This window comes from Oncorhynchus masou, chromosome 6, assembly GCF_036934945.1.
Source record: "Oncorhynchus masou masou isolate Uvic2021 chromosome 6, UVic_Omas_1.1, whole genome shotgun sequence".
Taxonomy (NCBI): Eukaryota; Metazoa; Chordata; class Actinopteri; order Salmoniformes; family Salmonidae; genus Oncorhynchus; species Oncorhynchus masou.
This window is the reverse complement of record NC_088217.1, coordinates 34,380,396-34,394,904: the sequence shown is the minus strand read 5'-3', so window position 1 is coordinate 34,394,904 and position 14,509 is coordinate 34,380,396. Positions and strand designations below refer to the sequence as shown.

At 43.6% G+C, this 14,509-nt stretch overlaps 1 protein-coding gene across 1 annotated transcript; it reads left to right on the top strand.

Annotated features, from left to right (window-relative positions):
• Positions 1-285: 285 nt before the first annotated feature.
• nuak2 (NUAK family, SNF1-like kinase, 2) lies at positions 286-14,288 on the top strand. The gene is made up of 6 exons (XM_064968508.1): positions 286-691; positions 8,528-8,648; positions 9,067-9,218; positions 10,576-10,641; positions 10,926-11,178; positions 11,318-14,288. The coding sequence occupies exons 1-6, from the start codon at positions 449-451 to the stop codon at positions 12,376-12,378; spliced, it is 1,896 nt and encodes a 631-aa protein (XP_064824580.1). The 5' UTR covers positions 286-448; the 3' UTR covers positions 12,379-14,288.
• The last annotated feature ends 221 nt before the right edge of the window (positions 14,289-14,509 follow it).

Here is a 14,509-nt window from a genome sequence, read left to right as displayed (position 1 = left end):
GCGTCAGGGAACTCAGAATTCTCTGACTTCAGTGTGTTCAAGACAAATGGGAACTCGGAAAAAAAATGTGCCCCCGAGATGGGGAAATTTGTTTGAACGGTCATTCAACTTGAAATTACAAGTCGAGAACTTGAGCTCTTACGTTCCGAACTAAAGATCACCAAAGTAATGACTTGACCTCGGTTATTTCCAAGTTCCCCGTTGTCTGGAAAGCACCATGAAGCTCACACGCCTCCTGGTAAAAACAACAGCAAATGGGCAACGATGCCTGTTTATTGGATATTCAAATAGGAGGAGTGGTCACCTTCATCGACTTCATGAAACCAACACAGGAAACAAGGCTACCTGAGGAAGAGTATATACAACAAACTACACGTTTTAAATGTGTTATATTTGTATAGTCTAGTCATTCAACTGTAGGATAAATAAAACGTGGTTGCAATCTATAATGGATCCTAACGATTTCAACAGTGGTGGGCGATCATCAACTTTATCCGACAACGGACAACAGTCACCTGGTCATGGCCACTCGCTTGTTAGAAAATCGGTCTCCGAGGCATCCGTGAAAAGGCAAGCGGTGAAGAGACATCATCATAAACACAATCTGAAGCATCGGTATGAATTTCTTGAAACTCTTGGAAAAGGGACTTACGGAAAGGTGAAGAAAGCAATCGAGAGATCCGGTAGAATGGTACGTTTTTTAAAATGCTTATTCTCATTTTCAAATGTGTAATGAGTAGCCTTTTTAAATATTTCATTATTTTTCATTACAATTTCATAAAATGTTTAAGGTTTAGGCATTTAATTCATCTGTTGGCCTACTTTGTTGGTTTAATTATGTAGACTGTTGTATTATTTGTACATTATACCTATAGCCTACATTCTGCGATTAAACTACAAAACCAAAAGTATGTGGACACCTGCTCCTCGAACATCTCATTACAAAATCATAGGCATTAAAATGGAGTTGGTCCCCCCCCTTCGCTGATATAATAACATTGACTCTTCTGGGAAGGCTTTCCACTAGATGTTGGAACATTGCTGCTGGGACTTGCTTCCTTTCAGCTTCAAGAGCATTAGTGAGGTCGGGCACTGATGTTGGGCGAGTAGGCCTGGCTTGCTTTCAGTGTTTTAATTCATCCCAAGGTGTTCGATGGGGTTGAGGTCAGGGGTCTGTGCAGGCCAGTCAAGTTCTTCCACACCGATCTCGACTAACCATTTCTGTATGGACCTTGCTTTGTGCACGGGGGCATTGTCATGCTGAAACAAGAAAAGGCCTTCCCCAAACCTTTGCCACAAAGTTGGAAGCACAGAATCTTCTAGAATGTCATTGTATGCTGTAGCATTAAGATTTCCCTTTACTGGAACTAAGGGGCCTAGCCACAACTATGAAAAACAGCCCCAGAGCATTATTCCTTCTGCACCAAACTTTACAGTTGGCACTATGCATTGGGGCAGGTAGCGTTCTCCTGGCATCCACCAAACCAAGGTATGTCCGTCAGGCTGCCAGATGGTGAAGTGTGATTCATCACTCCAGAGAACGCTTTTCCACTGCTTCAGAGTCCAATGGCGGCAAGCTTCACATCACTCTAGCCGACGCTTGACATTGTTCATGGTGATCTTAGGCTTGTGTGTGGTTGCTTGGCCATGGAAACCCATTTCATGAAGCTCCAGAGTAATAGTTCTTGTGCTGATGTTGCTTCAAGAGGCAATTTTGAACTTGGTAGTGAGTGTTGCAACTGAGGACAGACAATTTTTACGCAATACACTCTTCAGCACTCGGAGGTCCCGTTCTGTGAGCTTGTGTGGCCTATCACTTCGCAGTTGAGTGGTTGCTCCTTGACAATTCCACTTCACAATAACATCACTTACAGTTGACCAGGGCAGACATTTTATAAACTGACTTGTTGGAAAGGTGGCATCCTATGACGGTGCCATGTTGAAAGTCACTGAGCTCTTCAGTACGGCCATTTTACTGCCATTGTTTGTCTTTGGAAATTGTATGGCTGTGTGCTCGATTTTATACACCTGTCAGCAACTGGTGTGGCTGAAATGGCAGAATCCACTCATTTAAAGGGATGTCCACATACTTCTGTGTATATAGTGTATCTGATGCCATGTCAGACCAAATTGTTGTGTTGAACAGAGGGGACTGAAGCAAGCACACGTAATTGTGTATGTTCTGTCATGACTCACTCAAACTACAATGACACAAAACAATGACACACTGTGAGTGGTTCACCAGGAGCTTGAATAGACTTTCCTTTAAAAACAAAAACAGGTCTTTCCATTAGCACACCCATATCGCCTTTACACTGTAGAAACTCCTAAAGGTGGGTGTTCGCCTGCTGGTGTTTATAGGCCTGTGTTATTTCACCCATACCATTAGCTGTGTGCAGCCTACATTAGAAAGAGAAACATGTTTTGATGAGACTTTATAAACCGGCAGGCTACAAAATCGGCAATGGATTCATTCTGTGATCTTTTCCACACTGTGACCTACCTTTGTTTGGTTGGATCTACTTAGACTAAACATGTCCAGGCTATTGAGCACCCAACATGTCAGAACAAAGAGGCACCAAACTGGCCTGTAGCCTATTCTGCAATGCCTGCCTGGCAGTGAATGGCTCTGTGGGCAGACAGTTGGCAATTTGACACTGGTATCAGAGGTTTCTGGGAAGGCACGCCACTTTCTATTTACCCTCAGTTTTGGAATGTGTTGAGTAAAGATTTAGACAAATGTATGTTTGAGTAAGAGTTCAACGGTTAAGACAACAGGACATGTTCTGGGATGGTTCAGTACAGTCCAATATACCTCCCACATATCAAGACCATATCAATGTATGTGCACTTCTTATCTGTCCTAAAGAACATCTCCAAACAGTCTGAGCTCATTCACCTCTTGGGTACGTTGTATACAAGAATGAGTTATAATGACTGACTACTTGGCAATAGATGCCAATGACTATGAATGACCAGTACTGACAATTGAGAGCCATACTGGAAAAACGCATTATTGAAGTTTCAAACAGGGCATTAAAAGTGTAGTTCTCATCTGATCAAGCACAAGACTGAAATGTGCTTAACATGTTCCTGTGTCAAGGGCAACCCACCTCCAAATACAATTTAGTGATCCATCAAAATCATCTTTAGACTTGACTGTGGCAGTTACATACATTTAATGCAGGGGATTTGAAATGCAGGAGTTGGGTGGATAACAACCACTACCTTGTAGTTCACTGACATGTGGGTTAGCAAAGTGGAAGTCCATGTCCCAAAATCTCAACACTTTTCAAGTCCCACATAATCCTGTCCTCATGGTATTTATTATGTGTAAAATGTGACACTGAGGTGTAATCTGTAACCCAGATTTGTCCTTGGAAAGGACACTGGAGTTTTGGTGTCTCCTGATGGGGTGGTAGTTGGTCATCCTAAATGGCTCTCTAATCTAGGCCTACCTCTCAGGTATGGAGGAGGGACAGCTGGGTAAATTCCCACCTGGCTGAGGTGCATTCCTGTCCTGTAGCCTCGGGGGGAAAAGATGGGAGAATGAGGTTTAAAAAACAACAACATTTACTTGTGATTATTCACAATTTGTTTGCTGACAAACATCAAACATTCAGTATGTAATTTGTATGTTCAAAACAAATAATATATTTGTCAGTATTAACCTCAGTGAACAGTTGCAGCAGTTTTGTAGCCAAAACTAGGCAACATTGGGTCATAACATGATGCCTCTATGGTGTAACCTTGGACTTATGTCATATTGATCAGTAGGAGGGGGGTTAGAGTGGGAGAGAGGAGAGCAATAGTCTTAGCCAAAGAAAGTTAATTTATTTGTCATGGAGAGATTAATGGACTGCAACCCTGCATCCTGACTGTAACGGTGATGTTAAACATCAATATTCAGTTTCACATTTCATTACACTATTCATCATTTACCATTAGGGAAGCAGGAAACACAATTCTTAGGAAAGAACACGAGGGGGTTTTATTTTGGGGTTTCCTTTGATGTGGTCACGTCATAGTAAAGGATTGTTCCGTAAGGAAATGTATATATTTCCATTTAGGGCAGTTCCACGGTAACAGACAGATGCTCACACCCTTCTTGACTGTGGACATGCACAAGCACAAAGATGCAGTATATCACTCATTATATTTTGAGATAGAAGCAGGGAGAAAACAACAGTTGAACATTCTATGCTGACCTTCAAAACATGCATGTGCTGAGGTGTCTAAAAATAAGTTTGGTTTATTTGTCCATGAAAGTCCATGCTAAATCAGCTGGGGTTGGGCCCTTTCCAAGCAGTGTGCTGTTAAAGGTTGGGGAAACATCCTGAGAAAATTGAAGAAAGTGACGATTGGAATTCCCCTCCCAAAACTTCTGTATAGACTTGGAAGATAAGTGTTGTGTCTGCATACCTGGCTGGGCTACCTGGGCTGGCTGTATCATCACACACGGCTTGTTCCAGATCTTCCAGTCTAATGGCACAGAGATGTAGAACTCAATGCTGGGAGTGACCTTTTCATACAATGGAGGGCATCATTTTGAACTACAGGCTCTATTATCATTGTGTTCTGCTGCTCCTATCCCTTTGTGAAATCCTGTATGTTTCATATTACATAATCAAAGGAGCTTCATCTTCAGGCTAGCCTCCCACAGAGCATGGGCATCAAATATCACGGTGTGGGGGGCTCCCGAGTGGTGCAGCGGTCTAAGGCACTGCATCTCAGTGCTAGAAGCATCACTACAGACTCTGGTTCGATTCCAGGCTGTATTGCAACCGGTCGTGATTGGGAGTCTCATAGGGTGGGGCACAATTGGCCCAGTGTTCTCTGGGTTAGAGTTTGGCTGGGGTAGGCCATCATTGTAAATAATAATTTGTTCTTAAACTGACTTCCCTAGTTCGATAAATAAATACAATTGGTCCTCGCCACAGTGTTTTACAGAGCCAGTATTTGGTGGCTATACTCCACCTGTATTGAGGAATAACACACTAACATGACGTTAACACTGGCTCAGTGTGACTTGAGCATTAGTTTGGCCATGAATCCAGTCAACAGACACAACAACCAAAGGATTCATCCTGAGGTAAGTAACATTGATAGGAGAAGACGTATCCAGACTATGACTCATGGGAAGAGGCTGTGAGTGTGAAGGTCTTGTCTGGTATTCTTCCTCCTGTCAGGGAGTGTTTCTGTGGTCTTTATTAGGGTGAATGTGAAGGGCTGAAGAAGACCACATTCTCTAACCATCGGCTGCCCCTCATAACCCCCTCTTCTCTCCTTTTGATATACTTCTACGCGCTCGGAGTCGGTGTGGAATCCCATACATCTAAATAAGCCTGCATCACATAGGCTAAGACGCATGCATACTCCTTCATGTACACATGGATAGAGTGCAATCTATTATACATGCAACAATATAAAAGGCATATAGGTAAATATTAGCATCTCAACACACATGTTTCACACAGGCAACCATATACACACAGATATGCTGACATTTAGTCACACCCTGATGCATGTGTGCATTTAAACTCTGTCACTTCTATTCAAATGATCTAATTCTGTGGGCCTCACTGACATCATACAAGACAATGCATTTCATCACAGCAGCCAGTACACTGTCCTTCCTTCTACTGCCCTGTCACAGTAGCACTATGGTGTTTTCAGTTAACACTTTCAGCTCCGTAATCCTCAGGCCATGGAAGGGTAAAGCTAAACTACGTTTTTGATTGCTCCTTTCATTTGAATAAATTGTTTCTAATCTACATGTTGCCTAACCTCTTCCCCAGGCTACATATTGCCTAACACACTTGGCTAGGTTTTTAAAAAACAAACAATTATTCACTTTGTTTTAGTTTGGTATTTTCTTTGTAAACTCGGCAAAGAAAGAAACGTCCCTTTTTCAGGACCCTTTCTTTCAAATATAATTAGTCAAAAACCAAATAACTTCACTGATCATCATTGTAAAGGGTTTAAATATCTTTCCCCATGCTTGTTCAATGAACCATAAACAATTAATAAACATGCACCTGTAGAACGGCCGTTAAGACACTTAACCGGTTATAGACGGCAGGCAATTAAGGTCACAGTTATGAAAAGTTAGGACACTAAAGAGGCCTTTCTACTGACTCTGAAAAACACCAAAAGAAAGATGCCCAGGGTCCCTGCTCATCTGCGTGAACGTGCCTTAAGCATGCTGCAAGGAGGCATGAGGACTGCAGATGTGGCCAGGGCAATAAATTGCCATGTCCGTACAGTGAGACGCCTAAGACGGCGCTACAGGACGGACAGCTGATTGCCCTCGCAGTGGCAGACCACGTGAAACAACACCTGCACAGGATCGGTACACCTGAACATCACACCTGCAGGACAGGTACAGGATGGCAACAACTACTGCCCGACCTACACCAGGAACGCACAGTCCCTCCATCAGTGCTCAGACTGTCTGCAATAGGCTGAGAGAAGATGGACTGAGGGACTGTTGTAAGGCAGGTCCTCACCAGACATCACCGGCAACAATGTCTCCTATGGGACCGTCGCTGGACCAGACAGGCCTGGCAAAAAGTGCTCTTCACTGACAAGTTGTGGTTATGTCTCACCAGGGGTGATGGTCGGATTCATGTTTATCGTCGAAAGAATGAGCGTTACACCGAGGCGTGTACTCTGGAGCGGGATCAATTTGGAGGTGGAGGGTCCCATGGTCTAGGGCGGTGTGTCACAGTATCATCGGCCTGAGCTTGTTGTCATTGCAGGCATTCTTAACACTGTGCGTTACAGGGAAGACATCCTCTTTTCTCTGTATATATCAATGATGTCGCTCTTGCTGCGGGTGACTATCTGATCCACCTCTACGCAGACGACACCATTCTGTATACTTCTGGCCCTTTTTTGGACACTGTTAACAATCCTCCAAACAAGCCTCAATGCCATACAACACTCCAAATGCTCTTAAATGCTAGTAAAACTAAATGCATGCTCTTCAACCGATCGCTACCCGCCCGCCTAGCATCACTACTCCCGACGGTTCTGACTTAGAATATAACTATAAATACCTACGTGTCTGGTTAGACTGTAAACTCTCCTTCCAGACTCACATTAAGCATCTCCAATCCAGAATTAAATCTAGAATCGGCTTCCCATTTCGCAAGAAAGCCTCCTTCAGTCATGCTGCCAAACATACCCTCGTAAAACTGACTATCCTACCAATCCTTGACTTTGGCAATGTCATTTACAAAATAACCCCCAACACTCTCTACTCAGACTGCATCCAATTTGCTATCACAGTGCCATCCGTTTTGCCACCAAAGCCCCATATACTACCCACCATTGTGACCTGTATGCTCTCGTTGGCTGGTCCTCGCTACATATTCGTCGCCAAACCCAGTGCCTCCTGGTCATCTAGAAGTCTTTGCTAGGTAACGCTCCGCCTTATCTCAGCTCACTGGTCACCATAGCAACACCCACCCGTAGCACGTGCTCCAGCAGGTATATTTCACTGGTCATCCCCAAAGCCAACACTTCCTTTGGTCACCTTTCTTTCCAGTTCTCTGCTGCCAATGACTGGAAAGAATTGCAAAAATCACTAAAGCTGGAGACTTCTAACTTCAAGCATCGGCTGTCAGAGCAGTTTACCGATCGCTGCACCTGTAAATAGCCCATCCAACCAACTACCTACCTCATCCCCATATTTGTTTTTGTTTTTCTGCTCTTTTGCCACCAGTATTTTAACTTGCACATCCTCATCTGCACATACAGTTGAAGTCAGAAGTTTACATACACCTTAGCCAAATACATTTAAACTCAGTTTTTCACAATTCCCTGACATTTAATCCTAGTAAAAATTGTCTTAGGTCAGTTTGGCTCACCAATTTATTTTAAGAAGGTGAAACGTCAGAATAATAGTAGAGTTTATTTATTTCATCACATTCCCAGTGGGTCAGACGTTTACATGCACTCAATTAGTATTTGGCAGCATAAATTGTTTAACGGAGTCAGGTTTCTAGGCCTCCTTGCTTGCACATGCTTTTTCAGGTTTGCCCACAAATTGTCTATAGGATTGAGGTCAGGGCTTTGTGATGGCCACTCCAATACTTTGACTTTATTGTCCTTTAGCCATTTTGCCACAACTTTGGAAGTATGCTTGGGGTCTTGTCCATTTGGAAGACCCATTTGCGACCAAGCTTGAACTTCCTGACTGATGTCTTGAGATGTTGCAGCAAAGCACCCCCACAGCATGTTGCCATCCCCGTGCTTCATGGTTGGGATGGAGTTCTTCAGCTTGCAAGCATTCACCTTTTTCTTCCAAATATAACGATGGTTATTATGGCCAAACAGTACTATTTTTGTTTCATCAGACCAGAGGACATTTCTCCAAAATGTGGGAGGAGCGAAACCCTGCAGACACTCCGCCCTCTGTGGAATGAGTTTGACGTGTGCAATTTAAAGTAAACACAGTTTGTTCTAATGCATACCTTTCACAAAGCCTTATTTTATTGTTCTTCTCTTTACGTTTACCCAGGTTGCCATTAAGTCCATCAGAAAGGAGAAGATCCAGGATGAGCAGGACCTAGTGCACATTCGCAGAGAGATTGAGATCATGTCCTCACTCAATCACCCCTACATCATCACCATATATGAAGGTACATACATCTGTGTCTCAAATCCCAATGAGGCATTTTGTTATTTAATTTGCCCTTTTATTTAGACAGGGAAGTCACATTGAGACCCAGGTTGTGGTCAGCCCTGTTGATTTTACAATAGTCACGCACAGATACAGTAGTAAAACTTCTCGGGAATAAAACAATAAGATGTGATCAAATTGCATATGTGATGAAACGTGACACCTGAATAAGATGTTTCACACTGAACTCTGTGGAGCAGAGTCTGGTCACGGAAGACTTTATTTGACATTGAGCCGTTCTTGGTTACATAACCCGCTGCAGTGCCATCCGAGCTTCACAATTCCCCATCACCACTGATGTGTTTTCCCTGTAACAACCCATCCCGCCTACGTTGCCGTGTACCTTTGTTTAACTGTTTTCCTGTGTGGCCTCGCAGTGTTCGAGAACAAGGACAAGATTGTGATTGTGATGGAGTATGCTAGCCGAGGTGACCTTTACGACTACATCTCTGAAAAGCAGAGGATCTCAGAACGCGAGGCCAGACACTTCTTCAGACAAATCGTGTCAGCTGTACACTACTGCCACAGGGTAAGGCATTGCATCTCTATTAGTCTGTCTTGACAGAGTATGAGATTTGGTTCTGAGATTAGCCTACATCTCTGTACACTTGTTTCGTATTTACCAATAGTGGTCTCATATATATAATTACAGCCATCTTGTTTTTCTTAAATCAGCTGAAACAAAGAACAGACCACTGTTAAATCTCCATCAGTGCCCACAACTGTACCTCATGGGCATATTTGTGACTGGGCACACAGGGACAGTAAGTAGGCAGGGAACCCCACTAGCCTGCCCACTCATCAGCCTCCTCCCTAGAGTGCTGGCAAAGCCACCCTGGCAGTTACATAATGGGCATCATTCACCGTCGGCCAGCTCTGTAGGGTGAAATGAACCGTTAGGTTTATGGCGAGCCAGTGTCCGGGCCAAAGGCCATTCGTCTCAACACACATACACACCCTCTCTCTGTCTCTCTCTATAATGAGGATGCGAGGGAACAGACAGGCTCTGTGAGCACACACAAATCTACTCGTTACTCCCCCAAGGCCCAAAGTAGTGTTGCAAACAATCACTGTCTCTAGAGTACTTGGTGTAATAGTATACTGTTTTTCTGTACATTACAGTAAGAACCACTTAGGCCTGTTCTCTGTGAGGTAGGAAGAGTTTAGTACCATATAAAACCGACCTGAGTTGACAAAGTGAAGGAAATGGGCCGGTAAAGGCTCTCTGCTATCCAGCTGTCTATTCTGTTTGTCTTTTGTCAGACATGTCAATATTTGAGGTACTTTATTGCTGTTTGAACTGTATGAAATTGCTCTTAGGCTGGTTGTTTTGTGGTAGAATATTGTTGGTCCAATAGAATGTGGTCCCTCATTAAGTCAACTATTTTGTAATATCAATTTGAAGAGTACATTTAGAAACAAATGTATATCAAATCAATAAGTAGTATGTTCTGAACCCTTTTACAGCTACTAAAAGCATTATTCTTATTTCACTGGCTCTTGTATGTTTTCTTTACCTCAATGCAACATCAAATTAAAATGGAAATTCCGCATAGTTAAAATTTTAGCCCGTTTTTGAGTGATTGTAACAGGAGTTGCAAGACAAGTAGTTTGACCTGCATTTCTTGAAGTTGAACTAAATTTAAGCTCTTGCTCCACGCCTGTCAGAGGCATGCCCCCCTGTAGAGTGGAGGACAATGGAGCATAGCTGACATTCCAGAACAATCTTCTGTTGGAACAACCTCTGTTCTGACCCAAATGTTGAGGGCTTTTTTTTTTTTTTAACACATTACGGGCAAATAGCAAAGACTCATATCTGCCTTCTTAAGTGTCAACTGTGTCAACATGAAGACCTTAATAGTTTGTATCTTCTTCCCATCACACAGAATGGGATAGTACATCGGGACTTGAAGCTGGAGAACATTTTACTAGATGGAAAGGGCAATATTAAGGTATGGACAAAGGGCTACTATGTCTCAGCACCTGTGATAATCTACAATCTTTATCATGTGCGCACCTGAGGCATTCACGCATAGGTCACTCTCATACCTGCACAGTTCACACTGCAATGTTGCTTGGAGAATTTACGCATGAACAACTCTCACATATTGGTGGAAAACGATTCCCGCCATCCACTCCAATTCGGTTCTCTCTACTTTCACTTGTTTGTAGTTCCTAGTGTTCATTGAATAGTGATTGTATCTCATGGCAAACTTCTATTTGATTGTTGTTCCAGATTGCTGACTTTGGGCTGTCCAACCTGTACCGTGGTGATGAGTACCTGCAGACGTTTTGTGGCAGCCCACTGTATGCTTCTCCAGAGATCGTTAACGGGCGGCCGTACAAAGGGCCCGAGGTGGACACCTGGTCGCTGGGCGTTCTGCTCTACACCCTGGTCCATGGTGCCATGCCCTTCGATGGGCAAAACTACAAGAACCTGGTCCAGCAGATTAGCACTGGAAACTACCGCAAACCCACTAACCCTTCAGGTGAGAGTATTGCCTCTCCTAACTGGAATGTAGTTCTGCCATGTAGTGGTGTGTGTGTGTGTGTGTTTTAGTTCTATCTTATTGTAGCAGAGCTGTATCAGGTGTAAATACTGCTGTATGTTCTTCCTCCCTGTCTCAGATGCCTGTGGGCTGATTCGTTGGATGCTAATGGTAAATCCTGAGCGCAGAGCTACCATAGAGGAGATCGCTGGACACTGGTGGCTCAACTGGGGTTACCAGAAACCCCTACTGGCCGAGGGTGAGAATGCGACATTGCTACAACCAAGTGAGAAGACCAGTGCATCCACACAGCAGCCTGGAGGCCTTGCCAGCATTGCCAGTTGGCTGCGTCGAAACTCCCGGCCCTTACTGGAGAACAGCTCCAAGGTGCGCTGTCTGCTGCGGTCCCACGGGAGCGGTGGAGGGGATGTGGTGCGTCAGCGGTCCCTACGGAGGTCACGCAAGGAGAACAACGTGTCCCAGACCATGAATGATGGGGCCACCGCTCGACCCTCCAAGGGCATACTGAAGAGACGAGGTAGCCTGAAGCAGAAGGCCCTCAGCGAGGCTACAACCTCAGTGATGGAGGAACCAGTGAGGGACTATGAACTCTCCACCCCGGCCCGGCCCCTGCCTGTTGCATCACTGCCCCGCAAAGGCATCTTGAAGAAACCAGCCGAGCGAGAGTCTGGCTACTACTCTTCCTCCCCAGACAGCAGTGACTCTGCCCAGACACGCCAGGCCCAGCTTTGCCCCTCAGCACCGCCCCACCGAAAGGGAATCCTGAAGCGCCACGGTAAGTTCTCTTCAGGCCTACTGCAGGAGTTTGGGTCTCTGGACCAGCTGGCGGCCTCCCTGCCAAGGGGGGGCACGAGAGCACGACCCAGCGGGGCAATCAGCGAGGACAGCATCCTCTCCTCGGAGTCTTTTGACCAGCTGGATCTGCCTGACCGCGTGGGGCCAGCGGCACCCAGCGAACGCCCAGCCAAGGGCACCATGAGGGGCTGCGTGTCCGCTGACAACCTCCTGGACATCCGAGAAGAGGGGCTTGGGCAAGACCTGCTGAGGCAGAGAGGACCCTGGGACATGGCCTGTTACCAGTCTGGGGTGGCTGACAGCGCTTTCTCCATCACAGACTGTGAGAACGTGACAGAAGCCTACAAGCATGCCATGGTGATCGGAGGAGCTGCAGCCAGCTGAGGACCAGCAAGTGTCCCAGGACAGTATAATACAGCAGTTGGTTTAAAGTTGGCTGATAGCTGAACACATTTGTGGTAATGTGTGACTTGATAGCCAAAATGGTATAGGAGAAATGCGACGCTACAGTAGCCACTCGTGATGTGACATTGTTTTGATGCAGTACTATAAGAACTTTACCAAAAATAGATTCTAGCAAAGGGAGAAAGAATCTAGGCTCATATCAGACTTATTGCTAGTTTAGACAAACATTGTAAAATAAATGCCTTTCAATTAGTTAACTAGATCAGAGGTTTGAGTTATTCCCATTTTTTTTGTTTCTTTGCCAGGGAGATCCAGACTTCAATACAATATTTTTTTTTCAGGGACTAAATGTTTAGTCAGAAAAACAGAGGGTACAGTGTTTTTCAAAAATATTGGTAGCTGTTAATTGTGACATTTTGTCTGGACCAAGTTCCAATTGACTTTGGATGGTTTTCAATGTTGACTTTTGGATTTTGATTTCAAAATGTAGCATTTTTGTTCAGGGTTTGAGGGAATTGACAGTTTAATACCAAAGCTAAAATGTGAAAACATGGAGAGCACTATTTTCTTTTCTGTCCAATCACCATGTTAATAAGACAGATTCATCTGGGCCTACAGAGTCTACTATTGACTGTTATGGTTAAACTTTTAGAACTGGAATTGATTTACACCTGGAAAGATGACTCACAATAATAAGTAAAGGTAATAATGACATCCATTAAAAGGGCAATCTGCAGTTGGTACATCCATTATTAAACATTTAAATGAATGATGAATATAACTTATAGATGCCTCATCAGCTTAGTTCAACTGTTGTACCCCATCAGAACCCAAAATATGAGCTTGTTATACTCCTTTTGTTTTAAAAAATTTAAATGTAAACTGAAACTAATCTTGAAATCATGGATGGTCAGTCCCTTTATACATAGCTCTTTACATTTCTCCAGCCCCACCCCTCAGCTGTTTACCAGGTTACCGCTTTATTGTTCAAACTGCAGATTGCCCCTTTAAGCCCTGAGGCACACTAGCACGAACTTGTCGAACCTGCTACTATTCTATTCAGCCTAAGTTTACTCTGTGTACAGTGCATTTCAGATGAAAACGGGGGTTTACAGTAAATGTTCCTCAGTCTTTTGGCAGGTTAAGTATTGTAGCAGTATTCCAGTTCTCTGGAATTAAACCATGATCTTTAGCATGTGTGTTAACTAGTTAATGTGTAACTTCCCCAGAGAGTGAACTGAAGAACTAGTTCAGACCGATACGTGACAGTTTTATGAGTTAATTAATTTACAAGGATGGGTCTAAAGGTGTGTTTCGGTTTCCCACTAACAGCATGTGGCCAAAGACTGGGATTTGTGACTTTGATGTGCCCTCTGGGCATTTCATGATTATGACTAGGATCGATTCAATTTATTCTGTTTTAACACCTAAAAATGATTAATACTATGAAAAATTGTGCCGAGGAGCTGCTCAGACTATTGAAATCTGATAATTATATAAAATGTTTCAGGGTTCACTTGAATGTGGAACAAACTGCACACACAGCTTTGCACAAGGGGCTACAACATCAAGTTGCTGTTCAATGACTGGAATGTGGTGATTTCTTATTGTTGGTTATTAATAGGTTGATTTTATATTTAACACTGTAGGGATAAAGGGAAATAGTCTTTTTAGTAGTATACAAGAGTGAACAACAAAGGAGGTTAAAACACAAAGATATTCACACTTTGATGCTCAAACCGATTCAGGTGATTATTTTTTCCCCCCTCAGTATTATACAGTAACTACAAAATGCTCATACAGTTCCATTAAGTGACCTATCAATTGTTAGCCAACTCAACCATAAAATGTTGCCATGTTAATAAATACAATGAATTTGTTTTTCATGAGTTGGACATGATCCATGTTTGCCAAAGTGTCTGGCTTATCTGTCAGCTTGTGCTCTGATCTGACTTGGCCCAGTGAATCATAAACATTTTTTTTTTAAATTAACTGTACCCATATGAATGATTATTTTGTCTTTAAACTCGTTTGGGACATTTATGGTAGTTGTGGCTTTACTATTGATTTAGTAGGCTAATTATGGTAAGACGCTGATACCAGGAAACAA